At 43.1% G+C, this 20,714-nt stretch overlaps 1 protein-coding gene across 1 annotated transcript in view; it reads left to right on the top strand.

Moving 5' to 3' along the window:
- The first annotated feature begins 625 nt into the window (after window positions 1-625).
- LOC147703375 (uncharacterized) overlaps window positions 626-20,714 on the top strand; it is a 395,930-nt gene continuing 375,841 nt past the window's right edge. Inside the window, exon 1 of the mRNA XM_086928913.1 lies at window positions 626-684. Within this exon, the coding sequence (XP_086785039.1) occupies window positions 653-684 (32 nt within the window). The 5' untranslated portion in view covers window positions 626-652. The remainder of the gene's footprint in view (window positions 685-20,714) is intronic.

Raw genomic sequence — 20,714 nt, 5'->3', positions numbered from 1 at the left:
GAGGGGCAGGGTGGGGGGAAATAATGTATGGATTACGGAGTTTTACAGGTAAGTAAACATTTAAATACATAAAACGAATTTCGTTGCGCACACTGCATCACCAAATGTGATGCAGTGCGCGCAACGAAATTCGTTTTATGTATTTAAATGTTTACTTACCTGTAAAACTCCGTAATCCATACATTATTTCCCCCCACCCTGCCCCTCCTCCTGCCCACGTCACCGCCCTATAGAAACACCTACTGCCGACCGCTACTGGATTCAGCTATTAGTATTGTAAATTACAAAATGTTTTTAAAACCCATCTCATAAATAAAAGGCATTGTCATTTAAATGCCAATAGCTGAAACTCGCATGAATGCGAGACCCATTGCATTGCAAATGCTTGTTTCATTTCTGATCTAACATAGCCCTTGCCAACTCAAGGCTTATTTCCCGCGCTCCCTGCCAGCACACAGTGCGCATGCGCAGCCCGCGGAACCAAGCCTTGTAATTCTGCTCTCGCACCCGGTAAACATCTCCAGAGCTGCCGCCTTCGGTGAGTGACGTCACAGAGCGGCGTGCAGTCGACGCGGGCGTGGGAGTGTCCGGAGGCGGGGGAGGGAGGGCGCGGTAATGTTTCAGACTGAGGGCCAACGGCAGGAGCGGCAGCATGGAGCCTAGCGGGGACCGCAGCCCGGCTTGGTGAGGAATCAACCATCACTCCCCTAAAAAACACATTTGAGAGATAGCGTAACCGTCCACCTAGAGAGCAAAGGTTTCGAGGAAGGAAGGCCTTCTGTCTGACACCGAGATACGTTTTGAAAAGAGGTAGCCAGGTAGTCGTCCTCTCGTGGACCCCAAAGAGAAAGAGACCCCGATGACAGTACAGTTGGTTCCTACAAATAAGGGAGTGCCGCTGGCAGAAAACAAGTGAGGTTTCCTTGAACAGTAGGCAGACCGGCTCAACTGAAAGAAGTGGCGCACCCAGTTTCATACCTGGCTGCCACGTGATCCTTTGTTATGGGTGACAGTGGGAAACTGAAAGAGAGGGTGGGAATGCTCGACTCGTTGTTGCCCTATTCAGTTATTTCCCTTGCAGCTCATGCCCTTGTACTGTTATAGCTTGCATGAACAATTAAGGATGCGCCATAATCAGTTTAGCTTGCCCAAACCTCTAGGCAGCTGTGTCCTCTGAATGGAAATACAGGTAAAAAAGCGTGTTTTCCAATTACAAACAATGAGTAACCATATGTTTTTGATTCACCCTGAAAGGTTCTGTTCGACATAGATAGCTCAGCCTTTTCCCATCTGAATGAAACAAAAGCAACCTTATATATATTTCATGCATATTGGGCCTCAACATGTGGTGCAAGGTGTTAAGCCCACCAAGCTTGGAGTCCTTGCATCGCCATATCACTTATGATACCCTCAATGTTTGGACGTATAGCCAAACACATGGAAAGTGTAATACTGCAATTCCCAAGAGGCATAGTTTTGCTTGTGAAGAAAGTGTCACACGTGACACAGGTCCACTTGCCAGCTATTCTTCTGGGAGAATATCCAACAGCTAAAGTCACTTTGAAGGGGGAGAGAATCCCCAAGGAGGCAGACATTCTATGGCTAGAGAGAAGAAAGAAACACAGAAATTCCCCTTTCTAGAGACTTGAAAGAGGCAATGGGCAGGGGCATAAGACAAACCTCTGTAACTTCAGCGGTGCAGCATGGGCGCCCGGCCTCTCTGCAACCCCTGCAGTGAAGGGTGGGCTCCATCTTCAGGGGCCCTTTAACCTTTCAGAGGCTTTCATGCCTGCCAAGGTCAATGAATATCTGTTAAATATGGAATACCAGGGTGATGGATTAAACCCAGATCTGTTGACTGGGTGTGAGTGTTTGATTGGTTCAGATGCTCCGTCCATCACCACCCCCTTTTGTACCGCTTTGTTCGCCATAAGTTGGCAGGGTATGCTCAGACGTGAGTCCCTTGCTCACTTTGCCACTGGATTCAAGCAAGCCTGGCTGAAGACGGCTGTAATGCCAGAAACCGGTCCTAGGAAGCTTGAATCTTGTCCAGGGATGGCATGGCTTGGCAGTTCGGGCTGGACTGTTCCCATGAGGCACAGGGTCAGACTGATTTGCATATGGCCATGTCTGAATTGGGGTGGCAGAGTTGGCTAAAGAACGGTGATGGATTAAACCCAGATCTGTTGACTGGGTGTGAGTGTTTGATTGGTTCAGATGCTCCGTCCATCACCACCCCCTTTTGTACCGCTTTGTTCGCCATAAGTTGGCAGGGTATGCTCAGACGTGAGTCCCTTGCTCACTTTGCCACTGGATTCAAGCAAGCCTGGCTGAAGACGGCTGTAATGCCAGAAACCGGTCCTAGGAAGCTTGAATCTTGTCCAGGGATGGCATGGCTTGGCAGTTCGGGCTGGACTGTTCCCATGAGGCACAGGGTCAGACTGATTTGCATATGGCCATGTCTGAATTGGGGTGGCAGAGTTGGCTAAAGAACGGTGATGGATTAAACCCAGATCTGTTGACTGGGTGTGAGTGTTTGATTGGTTCAGATGCTACGTCCATCACCATCCCCTTTTATACCAGGGTGTCCCTCATTGCATTCTCAGGGGGGCTTCATCATTTTGCGTTGCACCACTGGCAATAGGGGTTAAAAAACTGCTTTGCGGGGGTAAAGAAATGCTACCTGAAAGTAACATTCACCTCCAGTGAAATCTATCTGGAAGAAAGCCACCCCTTAGAGTCATATATGATTATAGGACGGACAAACACCAATTGTAGCATTATTCTTACAGAAATTTTTTTTTCATATTGATCCATGGATTCTCATTTTCTAATTGTTTCCCCTAATGGCGAGGCTTCCAATTCCATTGGCAGATAAAGGTTTTTAGGTCTTGCGCCTAGCGTTGCAGTGCACAGCAGTGCTCGGGTAGCGCAAGACATTTAGTAGGTGGAAAAAGGGGTTTCAGCACTGACCTAGGAATCGCACATGCTTGTGCTTTTCTTTTTGTGCGACGTGATTGGCCTTTGCGTGCGTCTTTTTATAAAAGACTGCGCGCAATTGGCCAAAGGCGGGCGCATTGCTCCGCCCACGGCCTATTGGTGTCTATTACGCGCACCAAAGGCCAAGTGGTTTCAATTATCGTGCCCAGACACTGGCGCGATAATTGAAAACACATGTCTTGCTGTGGCACGCGCATATCACTCGCGGGCTTCTTGGATCCATTTCATGAAAGAGCCTCTGATGTCTTGCGTGCTTCTTGTTATTTAACTCGTGGACCTATTGTTACGCTTTTAAAAACCGAAAGGTGACTTTATTCAGTGGTACAGATTACAATATTTGGGTGTGAGGTGTGCTCTTGATAAATGAAAAATTTTGAGGAATTTTACCAATTTTTTTCCAGGATGCGATATTCAGCAACTTTGCGAATTATGCTGACGAATTAAAATTTCACTCAGGCCTAATAAGCATTAATTCTGACAACAAAGGATGCAAGGATGTAATGAGGCTAAAGAAGCGAGGCGCAGGCAGCTTGAAAGCCGTGCATGAAAGCGTTACTTGTATGAACGCATGTCATTGATGTAGCGAAATCAATGCTCAATACTATATAACTTATCAATGTTTTGTAGCAAGCATTGTTCTCCGCATTTCGCATCCATTCTCGTCATCTGATGGACAACATTTCCTGCGCTCGGGTACGTCCTGAGCCGATCAATTCAGCACACAAAGGGACACCCGGACAGAGAGTCGCTGTTTATCATTATCCATATTTACTGTGCCACTTACCGGCCTGTAAGTGCACATTATAAAGTGTTTTACTGCAGTGCCCCAGCCTTGCGCACAGCGCGCCCTCCCTCTGCCACTGCGGCAGAATAATGGAGTAATCTCTCCAAAGATCGTCCCTTCAAGCTCGCGCCACTCTTCAAATGCTAATTCCCTGCCTTCTCCGCTCCAATTCATGAGCTCCGACCGCCTCCCAGCTTAGCTCCGCCGCCTGCGATTGTCGGACGTAAACAGCTATTCGGAAGCTGTCAGGAAGACAAAACCAAACATATGCTTGTTTCATCACTCGGAAGGATGCGGCTGCCAGGGCAGCTCCAGTCATTTTCAGAATCTTGTGTTCTATAAAAGCACTGGTCTGCTGCTCCGGACTGATGGGAGATGTCTCTCTGTCTCTTGTATGTTCCTAAGAAGGAGAAACAGGAGAGGTCCTGGGCCCTCGCTGACAAAAAGTGCAAACTTTTGGTTTGGGCACTCTCTCTTTTCAACTTCCTCAGCCCGCAGAGAAGCGGCAAGTGAACTCACTAATGCAGTGAGGGCACCGCACTGCACAGCGCCGAGTGCATATAAAGTGCCTTTACATCTGAGAGCATGATCGACACTTGGAGCGCTTGTTTTAATACATTTCAGATGGGTCGCTTTCTACAATTCTCTGAGCAATTCCGTACAAGAAACACAAGCAGTGCATTCAACTCGCTTGAGGCCAGCACCTCGGTCACGTGCCTTGGTATCCGCAAACCAACAGGCTCGCGTCCGGTCCATCTCAACTCTCAAGGTTTTCACATATTTTTTAGCTCTCGGATGTAACCCGTAATGTAAACTGCGCCCCCTCCCCCCGCATAAACACGCATGACACCTTTTAACAACAGTTTGGGTACAGAAGCAGAAGCAAATTAAGGGGAGAGGATGGGGTCGGTTGACTAGACTGCAGACTTTGGTGCTGGAAACCAGGGTTCGAGACTCAGGGTCGCGTCCACATCCTGTGATTCTGGGCAAATCACTTAATCTCCCCGTGCCTGAATGTGTAATGTAAATACGGTGCTGTGTAAAGCGCTCCAATACCTTCGGGTCGAGTTCGCGCTTTATAAATATGCAAAAAAATAAATAAATACTTGGCAAAAAAAGGGTGCTCCGCCCCAGCAAGAATGGGCTTGCATCAGAATGCGCCCTTCCGGCATATTGTGAGTCCATGGCGTTGTATCAAGAAGCGGCCATATAGCACGGCAGTGGCACAGCAAGCTTGCTATATGCCCTAGTGCATGTGGGGAAAGCAAACCACTGATTACGGGTTGGAGAGTAAATTACAGCAAGAATCATAAATACAGGCCCCTCTCCTCCCCTCTTCCCTGCTTTAGGTCCCTATGCCACTGCACCTGCTGTCCCACTGATAGCTATGTGTCTGCAAGGCGCATAAAACGAAGAATGCGTCACAGCAATTTAATTCCTGTGGGACTCGGAACGAGCACCTCAGGGTTTTTAAATAAGACAAGTGATCAGTACTCAACTCAATGGCAGCCCTTTTATCCGCAGCAATATGATGAAAGGTTTGGATGTCCTAGGGGGAACACATATTTTTACAGACAGCACTCAACCCACTATAGCAATGGCAGAACACCTGCAGTGTATCACCACAAGGGGAGGAATAACGGGAGCTACCGAGGACCCAAACAGGAGCATACGTTGGAAATGAGTGACTTCAATCAACAGTTTGTTCTTCACCTGGGATACTAAGGTGCCACTGCCACTTGCGGGCATAAACTGTTCCTAGTTCCAGATATTTGCCGTCAAGATTCCAGGCTGCCAGTAAAGTCCCTGGAACACCTGACTGAGTTGACTTTGTTGACCACTGGATCTGGGCCACACAGCTGACAAGTCGCTGAACATTAAACGGTCTAAGGTGTCAATAGAGAGACTCTGACTTGTGACCCAGGACTCGCTCCTGGCACACAGACCAACAGAAGAGTCAGTCTGAGCTTGATATCATGCCAGGCAGCTAATATGGAGGAGCAAAGTTAGTGATGTCCCATTTAGTAATCTTAATGCAGGCAGTGGACCCAGTCAAGTTCTCTACTGTAGGGAGGGCGCACTGCACTTTTCTTGGTCATCAAGGGCAGCCAGTACTCTACTTTTCCATGTTTAAGAAGCCTCTGGACACCACATGGTGATCTGTGGCGTCCTTTTATTGGTGTTCTGTTGGTGGCCGTGTTTATATTTCTTACCTAATGACAGGATGGCAGACAAAGTAGCAAGATTTTCAGAAGAGCTCTTCAGGTTTGGCTCTAGCCGTAGGGATAGGCCAGGTCAAAGTCCGGGAAGCACCTGCACGATCAACAGTTTAGACGTCCTGGGATGCAGGACTCACTGTGTATTGTTTAGAAGGTAGCTGGACAGGGGTACAATTTTATTCAGGACAGGATTAGAATCCAAAGTTCTTGCGGCTGATCTGGAGGAACTGGTTTTGGCTGGGGCAAGATCTGGATTACATTTCCAAAGCCAGACATCTGTTCTGCAGTGGTTTTAGAAAGAGAGGAGGGGTTGCCCTTCAGTGATGGCACACAAGCATACCCTACTCATATGCACTGCATGCACTCTGATAAAAAGAAGAGCCTTGCTTCTAGGAATTGTAAGGAGCAGAGTGAAAAACCTGCATTAAATGCCACCAGCCACCCCTTAGCCAGGAGAGGAGAATGAGAGTATTATTCACTTTAGTAATAAAAAGCATGTGCAATGCAATAGGTCTCGTATTTGCAAGAGTTTGAGATATTAGCATTGTAAATGACAATTCCTTTTATTTATGTTTTAAAAACAATGCCAATAGCTCAAACTCGTTTACTTTACCAAGTCCTTTGTGATTATTTTGTGCCACATGGTATTTACTTTTCTTTTCTTAGCTTTTCTTGTCTCGACACACAACAGTACCGTATTCTGTACCCTTTCCCATATGCATGTGCTATGCCTGTGGTTGATATATAGCAAACTCAGGCCCTATCTCTACAATTTGTTAAACTATTCACTGTAAATGTTTATATGCTATGACAAAAGGTCTAAGAAACAATATTAAACAACGACAATTGACCTGCCTAAGTTCATGTACTATATACCAACTAACTCAAAAAACACCAATAAACAACACAAATATACTAATCCAATAACTCAACTTAATGCAAGACCTGTTGCATTGTAAATGCTTGTTATTATTGTGAAATACTTTTCCTGAAGGTATTTTAGCTAATTATATTGAAAAGTACAGCAAGGTGATACTACTGAGTCTGAAATCCAGAAATCTCTCTTCTAAAGTAATACCAGGGAGTTGGTCCTTTGTAATGCTCTGCAGCACAAGTAATCGCTTACTACTGCCATTGATACAATTTATATATTTAATGGTACTGGTTCATCATTAGGAGTCCCACGTTATTCTAGAACTGTGTGGTGATTGAAGTAATCGCACACATCCGCCTTTACAAAACAATTTCTTTGAGTCCCAGGAATGCTGCATCACATCACAGATATTCTGTGATGGGTTAACACCAGTAAAACAAGTGGTGTTGACATAGTGCAGATACAAGTGGAAGAAACTTACTTTTATGTTACCACATGGTGTTTTTAATTTGTTGCTTAGAACTGTAAAATTAGGGTAATTCGTGCAATAATGTACTAAGGCATCTCAGGACTGCATCCAGATGTAGCTTGGAATTCAAAATGAGTAGAAATGTATCTACCTTGTGGTCGGCCAGCCTCTCCTATTAGTTAGTTATTGTGCCACTTTGGTCCTTCAGAAAAACAAAGTACAGTGCAAACCAAATACATTGACCCAAAAATATTGAACGATTTATGGAAAAGACATCAGCCTGGTGTAAATCAATATTTTTGCATCTTTTTTTTAGACAGTACTCATAAACTATTTTTGTGAAATACAGTATAATACCAAGTGCAAAATCATCCTGGGCTCCATTTTCTAGATCAGACTTGGACAGATAACTATAGCAAAACAGTAGTTTTACTGAAACATGTTCAAGTGTAGCACAGTGTCCCAGCATTTGTGTTAGAGAATATTATGTTGTGCATCTTGTGCAAAATTGCTTTGAGGAAAAAGCAGCTTTGCACTAGAGGTGCAATTGAGGTTTTTAGAAGGAATGCTACTCTGGATACATGGAAAGGGGAGATTATCTGGGCACACGTATTTAGGAATGTGAACAGCACATTTGAAAAACACTATTACTATTTTACTAAGTACCTTCTGGGGCCCTACTTCCGGGGCGACCCAGTGCACATACCATCCATCACATTGGGGTCTGCGTAGAAAGACCCAGGGCCCCAAGGTCTTCAGCGTTCTGTGGGAGCTGGCATTTCTTCTGCCCGGAGGAAGCAGCTGTTTTCTGCTTGCACCCTCTGGGCGTGAGCAGTATCTGTTGAGGAAAGTGAACAGAAGTCTGCTCTCAGCCTGAGGGAGCATGTTTAAATCTCCCGCTAGCTGGTAGTAGGCTTGCTTTCTGTGCCCAGACTGCTGCAGGCCCCCTCTCCTTTTTTCCCATTTTAGCTCCAGGGGATGGGGTCCAGAATGTGCTTGTGGAAGGGGGCCAAACTGAAGCCACCCTTCCCATATTTCTTTTTATATGGCTGGCCACCATTTTGTTTTTTCCCCCAGGATCCCGTGGAAGGCCCACTGGAAAAATGTCTGAGTTAAAAGTTAGATTGTGTCTGAGCCCCCCTCCCCACTGGGCCTAGGGGGTAGGGTATCCCATACGTGCGTAAGGCCACAGCGAGAAATATTACACTACATGCGACTAGCGCGCATCCACGACATCTTATAGAAAGTATACCTTACGGGGAGATGTTGCGGCTACGTCGCATATGTAGTATTGAGGCATACCTAAAAATAGCGCAAATAGAGAGCTCAAAGAGATTTTTAGAAAGAGGTTACAAACAACAAACCATTTCTACAGCCATAACCACATTTATGATTCCTACTAGAGAATCTTTACTGAATATGGTAGAATCTGACACTTCCACACAGAGCAATAAAGATTTCAAAAAAACACATTCAGAATGATAACCAGGTACTGTAACCAGCATTGTCAAGTACAAAATATTATTCAAAAAAGCTGTCCGCTTGTATTGAATGACATTGTGATAGGACCCATGTTACCACAGAGGATCTCTATCACATACAGTAAATCAACATCTATGAGTGACACACTAGTAAATACAAGTCCAGAGGTTATAGAAAAGACTAGTTGGCTCCAAACCAACAGGGGATTTTTATAAATGCCGAACATGTAAGGCATGTGTACATGGAGTTAATAAAAGCACATACACAACTCCCTTCAGCAACAAAGCCTTTAGTTTACAATACAGAAACTCTTAACTTGGAATATGCTGTCTATGTATTGGAGTGCCTATGTGACCTCCAATACATAGGTAGCACTAAACTGCAAGTACACAAACGCATCCTACAACACCTACGAGCCATCAGCAACCAGGATAATACTTATCCTGTTGCACGCCACTTTAGAGAGACACATAAGTCTAACAATACAGAACTGAAATACTTTGTAAAAGAGTGTGTCCCACCTAGTAGGCGAGGTGGCAATAGAGAAGCGAAGTTGCGTAGGCTGGAAACTAGATACATATTGCAGCTAGACTCCAATATACCAGGTGGTCTGAACATAACTGAAGACTTACATACATGTTTAGGCTAATTCATAGATAATAACAAACTAGTCAATTTCTTTATCATCTATATTCAAGCTGTGAAACTGCATCAATTTTTACATAGATGTAAGATACTTACAGATATTGAACCAAGTAAAGAAATGTGCCTTCAATAACAGTAGCAATGATATCAATGTGGAAAAATACTATAAGGCTAGCTAGATGATACAATATGACAATTTTATTTGATATTTAATACAATTGTTGATGTTTCGTTTTCATTCATTTAGGATATTTAATCTTTATTTTTAATCTTTTTTAAGTATCATGGAGATAGTATTACCATTAACATGTTTTATACACAACGAGAACATTTTAAAAATGTAATAATTTGTATGCAATGTATTTATATGTAGAGGTTTTATTGAGCTTATTTATTGAAATTTATTGATGAAATGAATTGAATCTATGATTGTTAATTATTTATCTAGCACCATGCAACTCTGGGTAATAGCTCGCTTAATCTTCCCAGCGACCCCCAGCGCCGAGATACCCCTATGGGGATGGTTCGTGCACTATACAAGTACTGGATTTTATATATATATAAAAGCTCCAAAGTTCCCCACATGAACAAAGACGCACTCAGACATCCGCTAGCACCAGGCTTTTAAAGGGTAAGAACGGAACCGGCATGCCGATGGAAATAGCTTTCGTTTCGAGTTATGCATGCCTGATGCGTTTCTGTGCTGCTGCACTTCATCAGAGGCTTCGACAGGCTTTCGTGCTGTTCTGACCCATACACACACAAGGAAAAATTTCACCCTTTGGTGGGCTGCTCTGTTGAGCGTATTGGATTGTGGGTGTTGTAGTCTGGATCATAGAAACTCTACCCTAAATGGTGCACGTAAATATTGCGGTTGCCAAAAAAGTTCAGAGCCCACAGATGGGCCTCTGCATGTGGGTGCCGTACAATATCCCAAGCAAATGTCCCACGTGGTGGCTCTGTGAACTACAGAGCCCGCTGCCCCCAACCTTAATATAAATCGTAAATAAATCGTAAATCATACGTTCTTATATAGCGCCTTTCACCGTAAGGTCTCAAGGCGCTTGCTTTGGGAACCCGTCCTGGCCTTTCCCTGCGAGATTACCCCTACTGGGCATCCCCAAGGTGAAGACCAGGCATCCCATCGCGGTGGGGCCGTAGTGGAGATTAAGCAAGCTATTGCCCAGAGTTGCAGAGTGTGAACCCACGATTCGAGTAGGCACCGAGGCGAGAATTATCGAGTCCATGGATATTTTGAACTCAAGGACCTGCCGCGTCGGGGATTGAACCCTGGTCCCGGGTATGACCTCTGCATCAGGGACTGCCTTCTCTAACCGGTGAGCCACACTTCTCCACAATAGGGTGGTGCATCTTTCACTGCCGGGGACGCCGCGTATAATGAAAGCTCCAAAGTACCCCAACGGAACAAAGACGCACTCAGGCATCCGCTAGCACCAGGCTTTTAAAGGGTAAGAACGGAACCAGCATGCCGATGCAATTAACAGCTTTTGTCTCGAGTTATACATGCCCGACGCGTTTCTGTGCTGCCGCACTTCATCAGAGGTTTCGACAGTCTTTCGTGCTGTTCTGACCCATACACACAAGGATAAATTTCACCCTTCGATGGGCTGCTCTGTTGAGCGTATTGACTTGTGGGTGTTGTAGTCTGGACCAGCGAACTCTACCTTAATGGGTGCACGTAAATATTGCTGTTGCCAAAAAAGTTCACAACTTTATAAATTGCCCTTTGAATCGTCTTGTTACTGTAACCCCTTTCTTTAAATCTTTGCATCATGGTTCTCAATTCATTGCCAAATCCCTCATCGGTGCTGAAGTTCCTTCTGACCCGCATTAACTCGCCTTAAGGAATGCTTTGAATCAAGGAGGTGACAGCTATCAACTCTTAACAAACTTTTCGCTGCTGTTGTCTTTCTAAATAAATGGCTGACTAGTTTGTTGTTTTTGACTGTAAGCCTTAAATCAAGAAACTCAATTGACTTGTTGGCAGTGTGGCTACTGAATGGGAGATTTCAAGAATTGTCATTTAAGGTAGTAACAAAGTCTTGGGCCTCCTCTTAAGTGCCCTTCGAGATACAAAAGATGTCGTCAATGTTGCTAACCCAGAGGACGACATTGTTCTTAAACTGTCCGATTTTATTGACTTCTTGCTCCTACCACCAGCCGAGGTATAATCCTGCAAAGCTGGGGGAGAAGCAAGTTCCCATTGCCATCCCCTGGGTTTGTCTGTAATTTTTTTTATCAAACAGAAAGAAATTGTTTGTAAGACAAATGGGGATTATCTCAATTATCATTTCAGTGTGTAAGAGGTGAGATAATGATCTACTTCTCAAAACATGCCTACATACGTCAATTCCTAAATTGTGGGAATACACATGTTGATACTGTTTACGTCCAAACTTAATAACAAGTAGTCATCGTTTCACCTTACATCTTTAATACACCTAAAAAAATCACCTGTGTCCCTCACATAGAAAGGGAGGGGTGGCTGAAGAAAATAATCTACATATTTTGATGTGCTTTCAAACATGCTTCCCCTAGATGAGACAATAGTTCTCCCTGGTGGGTTAGAGGGGTCCTTATGGAGTTTGGGCAATAGATAAAGTGCTGGTATTTTAGGAAATTGAAATAATAAGAATTGGTATTTATCTAATTCCAAAATTCATTGATCTCTCCAATCAATTAATCTCTCCACATACCATTTGTTAATTTTTTCATAACAATTTCTGGATGATATTTCATATCGCTCAACATCATCCCATTGTTTCATTCCTCCGTTTAAATACATTGTCAGGGGCCACACAACAACGTTTCCCTCTTTGTCGGATTTTTTAATGACTATGCTAGCATTATTCTTTAATTCCTTTATAGTCTCAATTTGCACTTTTTAAAGATTTTTTGTGCCATTCGGTTTCTTTAAACTAATGTCAATATCAATGTCGTCATTCACCAGATTAAGAAAAGTGTTATCAATAAAACCAGGTTCATCTTCAAGCTCCAACATGGTATGTAAGACATCAAATTCATTAACATTAGGTATTCTACTTTTTTTCTTGATGTATTTTGGGTTTCTGAGTACTCATAATAGCATACCATTTTTTTATTTTTTATTTTCTCACAAAGTGAAAAAGATCAATGCGACTCTCTGTGTAATTATAGTAGGCAGTTGGACAGTAGGAGAGGCCTGAGGCTAAGTCGTCCATTTGGTGTTTATTAGGTGTCAAATCTGACAAATGTATCACTGTTATGTTTTTCATCATTTTGCAACCTTCTTTCTCCTTGGTAAATCTCCCATGGGGCTTTCTTCATGGTTTCGTTGTTGTCTGTTTCCTCCTTGTCCACGATCTCTTTTTGCCGGTGTTCCTTTGTTGCTCAGGGTATTCGATCTTCCCCAAGCCATAACGTTGAATTCCTTTAAAATGCTGGCTTTTACCACCGCTGTTTCTGTGTTTTCTTTAAAAAGATTAAAGCAGGTCCTGTGTAATATGGTGAATTTTACAAGTGTAAAAAGGTTAAAAAATATATATTTAGGAAGTGCCTCACATAAGCAAACACCAAGGAGCAATTGGCAGGGTCTCGACAACATGCTCCTTCTCTCATCATCAACACTTTCCTAAAGAAAGAGAATGGAACTGACACCCAAAACCTGTGTGGAAGAATGTATGTGTGTAACCTAAAGACTACTAATTATGTGTGGTACACTTCTAAACATATTTGTTCCCTATGGATCCCCGTCAAGGGAGGAGAGCTTCTTCCTTACAAGTATTTAAGAATTCAAAATGAGTTACGAAAAGGCACACTGCATCCGTCTTTAGTTTGCAGTGCCCATACTCATAGTTATAAGCCACACCATGTTCAGACCATTTTAAGCTGAATGGCCGACAATGTTTCATTGCCTCTTCACTGTTTGGCAAATTCATCAGGGCATGGGGACCCCAATCCACCTTTAATATGCACCAGACCATGTGGCGACCAGGTGGGATTCTTTCAGCAGGAACATGTGGAAAAGTTAACACTCAACTTCCGGGCTAGTCGTTTCTGTGTCTGAGTAACCCCTTCAACATTTCAAATCAGGAATTGTTGGTAGCCATCTTGGGACTCGGCTTTTGCTGAGTTGCATAAAAAAGTAAGAAAAAAAGAGACGGGCAGAATAAGAATATCCTGACCCCCCTATACCTCTTGGTGGGGTACAGCTGGAAAAAAATATATATATTTTGATGGGAGTTGCGCTGGAGCTACACTCCTGCCAAAATTCCTTTTTAAAAAGAAGCGCAGCTTCTGCGCTCCTCTATAATTTAGCCCCGGGTGGGTCAGGTCCTGGGAGATGCAGGGCTTACATAATATTCAAAGGAGGGGGGCGTAAGGGGCCATCTCACATGGTATCACTGATGACATCAGAAAGTGAGTAAGTGTTTATGAAGGACTGTTGAGACTTAAATATATATACTGAGCATCTGAGTAGCTGTGTGACTTTGACACACAACATCACACACCCACACAGGCAGGCACACATCCATTCAGAGAACCAGTCACACATCCACTCAAAGACCCACACAGGCACTCACACATACACACACGTACACACTTATACAGCCAGTTACACACCTACTCACAGACCCATGCAGCCACTTACACACCCACATAACCACACCCATATATCCACTCACAAACATTCACAGATGCACACAACCACTCACACACCCACATAGCCACTCACACCCCCCCATACAGTCACTGATACATCTACTGAAAGACCCAGCAAACCTCTCACAGACTCACAGGAACTCACAAAGCCCCCCACTAACACCCACAGTGCCACTCGCACACCTACTCACACACCCATACAACAATCACACATCCACTCAGAGACCCAGAAATGCACTCACACGCCCATATAGCCACTCTCATACCAAGTCAGAGATCAGAAACCACTGACACACCCCTTTACACAATCATACAGCCCCTCATGCACCTAATACAAACTTAGCAAACCACTCACACAGACACTCAGACACCACCTACACACCCATACAGCTAGTGACACCCACTCAAAGATCCACACAGCAACTTACACACCACTCACTCAAACACATTTACACACTTACACACCCATACAGCCAGTCACACACTCATTCAGAGATCCAGAAAACCACTCACACACCCATTCACACACCGCTACAGCCTGTAACACACTTACTCACAGACCTATGCAGCCACGTACACACCCACATAACCACTTACACACCCATATATCCACTCACAAACATTCACAGATGCCCACAACCACTCACACAGCCACTCACACACCTACACACATACCCTCACACATACCCCACACATACAGTCACTGATACATCTACTGAAAGACTCAGTAAACCTCTCACAGGAACTCACAAATCCACCCACTTACACACCCCCACAACCACTCACATACCCACTCACACACCCATACAGCCACATACTCCTTCAGACACCCAGAAAACCACTCATACACCAATTCATACACCGCTATAACCACTAACACACCCACTTACAGACCAAGAGAACCATTCACAGGCCTATACAAGTACTAACACATCCACTCAACCACTCACACACACCCATACAGCCACTTATACAGCCACTTACAGACCCACACAGCCAGCCACACACCCACTCACAGAACCACCCACACAACCACTGACACACCTACTCACACACCCATGCAGCTGCTTACACACCCACTCACAGATCCCGAAAACCACTCACACACTCATCCAGGCTCTAGACAGCTACTCACAGTCACTATCACACCCAGTTACATACCAACACTGCTACTAACACACCTATTCACTCATCTATATAGCCCCTTGCACACCCAGACAGCTACCCAGACACAGGCCGAGATACAGTCAAATCAATTGTAAAAAGATATTTTTGTATTTAATGTGTTGTTGTTTTGTATCAAATGTGTGTTTTTGGTTGGGAACAGATCAGCGGATTTGTTGCAGATCGGCCTGTTACATAGCCAGCTGACCCCTTATTTGGTGGAGTATCTGCCTCATATCCGAGTGAAAAAGTAAGATTTCCCACTGCGTGGGTGGGTCGAAAATCACGTTTTTATTAAAGACATGGAGGCTTACATGATGCATTATTTTTAATGTCACACACAACAGCAACAATCAGAACTTTTAACTTCAGAATTGAAATACTCGTCACATTCTAAAACAGTATAAATGTCTCCAACAAGCAACCGCCTTCCTTATTTTTGCTTCAATCAAGTCTCTTTTCTGAACATGGAACAGTATAGATATCTTGCTCTTTATATTCCCAGAAAAACTGAATCTTTATATTCTTCAAATGTTTTCCGTAATCATAAAGAACATATTAAGGATGAGTATATTATTTGGGAGGGATAATATTAGCATTGGTGTCTATAATCAAATCATGATTTTCTTCCCACTGTAGAAAATCTGAATTTTATGGCAAGGCACATAGGCCAATAATATGCATGTTTAAAGCCTCGTGATATAATTAATTTAAAGCACTTTCTATTGGTTTAAAATAAAATGTCTTAAACACAGATTATATTGACCAATCTGGTGAACTCAGAATGCTTGTAAGACTTCCACCCACCATAAATGTATTTGAAGACATAGCACCTCTTGCTGAGTGTGCTCTAAATTTAGTTATATCAATTCTTCATTTATCCATAACCAATTTAACTCACCATGCCAGTGTTGGTTATGGAACTAACTTATAAGGATACCTAAATGAAAGCAACACTTGAGAATCATTTGAACTTCTCAAACTTCCAGTCCTTCTTTCATACTCCGTCAAACATTTTACACACACAATTTCTCATTCTCTTCCATACTTGGATATAAAAATTTTTTTGACATACTTATTGTTCTCTTCTTAATATAAAAACGCACACCCTCTAGAACATAACTCCTAGAAGATACTTCCACTCTTCTGAATGAGACTAAACAAATGTAGCATAGTTAATTTTAACGTCAGATCCTTTCAAAACAAAAATTCATTGCCACTCCAGTTAGACACCTCCATCAACATCCGAGGTAGAGGAGCATTTTAGACCTGGAGGTACATTTAATCACACACTTATCAATCTTTTTACTACATCATGTTAACCTACCGGTAAACCGTCCACTAACTCACGGTCTGCAGAAATTGCTGACCTGCTTAAAATCACTGAACTATAAAAACAATCCCCTCAAAATATCTCATTTGGAAAATTAACTACATTCACCAAAGAAACCGAAATGGGATCCAAATCCCTCCCAGTACACCAACCTATCCATCTCTTCCATGCCAATCTATATGCCTTTGTTGTGCCCGAAGCCCATGAACGTTTGAGTTTTGTAGCCTCGGACAATAATCCTCATACCTGCCATACTCTCCTTAAACCAAGCATGCATTTAACCATTCTGCACCCAATTGTGACATTCCCCTGCTGTATTTACCTACATCCTCACATCATGTCAGAAGTACCGGTTCACCCATCAGCAAATTGATCACATCTGGAAACCACATTTGTGAAGGCCAAAACGAGGCCGCCATCAGTAGTTCTGCCTGTTCTTTCCTCACTTTCATCTACAATCACCGTGTCATTGAAAAAGGGTAAAATGAATACTTGTGTGTTGTGCCCCACTGTAACAGGAATGCATCTACTGCACTCACATCCGGGTGTGGTTTACAACTGCAAAATATTGGAAGCTGAGCATTCAGACTTCTTGCGAAGAGATCAACCTGTATAGGACCCCATCTGAACTCTAATGCCCTGAAAACGCCCCTGTTCAGCATTCAATCACTCGACTCACTCAGATTTCTCCAATTCCTATCTGCCTCAGTATTGCTTAAGCCTGCAATGTGTTGAGCTTAAACCAAGGTATTCTAATCCAGGCAAAAATGGCAAAAAGTTATTTGCTAGATCCGTTAGTGACTTAGATTGAGGACCGCCTAACCGATTCATGTACCTCACTGTTGACACATTGCCCATCTTTAACAACGCACAACATTTTAGACAATCCCTTACATAACTCACAGCAAAAGACACTGCTAACAATTCTTGATAATTGATATGCATTTCTTTCTCCTGAAGGAACAATTTCCTCCCTGTTGACAGTGGACTACATCTTGCCCCCATCCTTGCAGACTGGTATCTGACTCTGTTTCCAAATCGGGAGCTTCTCTGAAAATTCCATACTTCTAAATTCTCCTTCCACCACTCCAACTGCTGTATCACATCCAAATTCAACTGAATTTTTTGAGAATACTTCATCCTTAGTCTGAGATGCTGGGCCTTCAATCCTTGCAATGCTCGATTAGGAAGTGGAGCTTGAAATATTGCCTGAATTGAAGCCGAAAGCAAGCCCAACAGTCTTTATTGCTGCCTCAGTGAGATTAGGCTGCTCTCCTTCTCTCTTCTTATATCCCTGTGTATCTTTTTCACTTTCTCTGCTGGTAATTTCAATACAGTGTCTAATTTCCGTATCTGAAAGCCTGAAAGTATCATCTCCTGACTTGGAACTAGACAGGACTTTTGCTTGTCTGTTTGTAAGAAATTCTTCATCCTCCAAAACACGGTCTGCTAATTTGCTTTGCTCTATAGCCAGTTTCTCAGTTTATGTCACTATTAATACATCTTCAGATGCATACCCTGGTCCTCAGCCAAGCAATTACTGGTCTCATTACTTTGGTGAAACACCACGGTGCTAGCATTAATCCGATTGGGAGACAAGTGAACCTCCACATTCTTCCCTGCCATTGAAACCTCAGATAATCTCTGTGTTACTGACATATGGGTAGTATTATAGGCATCGTTTAGATCTAGTTGTGTCAACCAATCTCCCTTCCTCAGTAGATCTTCCAGTAAATGAATTTCATTTTGAAATGGTTGTACTGGGCCCAATCGTTCAGCTCTTTCAAGTTTATGGCAAACCTCATTCCCTTGTCTTTCTTTTCTACCAAAAATATATAGTTTACAAATCCTTTTGATCCTCTTAAACAGCTCTCTATTGTACCCTTCTCCACCAGTGCTTCCACTTCCACCAAATATGTCAGTTCTTTTGAAAACTTCAGAGTCTTTGAACTTTAATACCCGAAATGGCACATCTACAAAATCTATTTGATAACCTTGGCCCTGCAACCTGCCTCGGATGGCTAGCATCATTAGTTCCGCTTGTGGCTCTGCATTGTTTCAAATATTTATTTGTTATCCACAAATATTTATATGAGCCCAAGTAAAATATTTTAACCCTTCTTTCTTTAATTACAAGCGCTCAACTCAAGAGCTTCAAACTCAGACACTCCACCTTATCACTAGGAATTAAAATGAGAGCACACTTTCTCGGCCTATAAATGTGTTCCTTGTTACAACTTGCCTAAAACACCTTAGCAAACATACTCTTATTTTTAAAACTATTGCACTTACCGAAAAACAGACTTCTGAACACTTTTATAGTTTTTAGAATATCCTCATATTTTCCTTTATGAATTGATTTTTTCATTTTCAAATGTTATTTCACCAATCATATTATAATGAACACACTGCACATACACTTCCTCTCTTGAAAATTTACATTTCAGCCAATCTCATTCATAAATCTTGTTGAGTAAACATAGAACTTATCAGTTGCGTGAGCAGCAACAAAGAAGGAAGATGGCTGCTTGTTGGGGACATGTATACTTAATTAGAATCATACAGTATTCTAATTCTAAAGTAAAATGTTCTAGTTGTTGCGGTGTCTGTGGTAATAAAGAGGATAATGCATAATATTGGCCTCCATACCTATCATTATATAAAAGGATTTGAAAACAAAAAGAACTAGTGTTTGGGAAAAGGGTTAAGTCTCAAAAGAACCTCTGTGTTTATGTTGTGCAGATGACAATGACACATAGAACAGGATGCAGTCTTTTAAGTTGTTGAGGAACACCCTGTTGCTTGCGATTGTGAAATGGACTTCGTTTCTTTAAATATATTCAGTCCATGTCGAAGAGCAAATTGTTATGGTAAATGGAGACTATGTTGTGGTCTTATGTTATGATGTATCGGTTCCTTTTTAACATCTGCTTCTGTGGAGGAGCAGGTTATATTAAAAAAAAAAGAATGTCTTTGTTTCCAGCTTGAACTCTTTAAAAGTTATAAACTTGTTGCACATAGGTGCAGCAGCACACTTTATATTTAAAAAAATGTACTGGTCTTTTTTCAGCTGATGATTGCTATACTTAATAATAATACTACTACTTATTTGTAAAACGCGTTCATATTCCCCCCTCCTGTTAAAGTTTAAAGGCGCCGGTGGCCGTCGGGGAGATTAAGTGAACTACAGCCCAGAATCACATGATGCTGAGCTGCTGCCGGCGATTGAACCATGCCCCCTGCACTCTGGAATCAGCTGCTCTGGCCTCTACACTCCAATCCACTTTAGGGATTTAAAGCAGTGACAATTTGACCAGATAGCACAAACCTCCCAAGATAACTGACTGGAGGAAACACAATTTTTTGCAACTCGGAATAGAAATGCAAATACTTGCATATAATTCAAAGAGGGTATTTAGAAAGATTCTATTTTTAACATGAAAATATTTTGTTTCACAATTAATATATACATAATAAATACTAAATGTAGTATACTCCAACTGTGCTTCCAGAGGTCCTATGGTGTGAATGCAGTGTAGAACAGAAACCAAACTTAGGGGCTCATTATGATGGCGGACGGACATCAGTCCGCCTGCCATCATAAAGGTATTGGGACCACCCACCAGACGTGCGGCAGTCGCACCAATGCAATTAGGTTGTGCCCGCCATTTTGGTGGGCGCATCCTGGCCTTTTAATATTGCGGACGGTGCTGCTGGCAGCAGCACCGTCTCCAATGCCAAAAGAGCATGCACAGCATTTTCCTGCACCACGTTGCAGGCACCACGCGGTGCCTACCACTTGGTGCATGGAACTGCAGGGGGGTACCATGGTTCCCCCCAGTGCAACCCCCGCACACACAGAGGGGACATGCAAGATCCCCAAAGCCAGTCTCAGCCTGTCTTTTTACGGCGGGATATCCGCCGCAAAAAGACAGGCGGGAGGGCATACCGTAATCACTACGTCAGTTCCTGCTCGGCACCACCGCAATGTTGCCCTGGTCCGGGTTCCGCAAGGCGGGCCGAAAGGACCGCCTTGCGGAACCATGGCAGACAAACCTTCCGTCCACCACGGAACCTTTGTC

The sequence above is a fragment of the Lissotriton vulgaris genome, chromosome 7 (genome assembly GCF_964263255.1).
Source record: "Lissotriton vulgaris chromosome 7, aLisVul1.2, whole genome shotgun sequence".
In the NCBI taxonomy this organism is placed as follows: domain Eukaryota; kingdom Metazoa; phylum Chordata; class Amphibia; order Caudata; family Salamandridae; genus Lissotriton; species Lissotriton vulgaris.
Note: the sequence above shows the minus strand (reverse complement) of the source record. Positions and strands in the feature narration are given on the sequence as shown.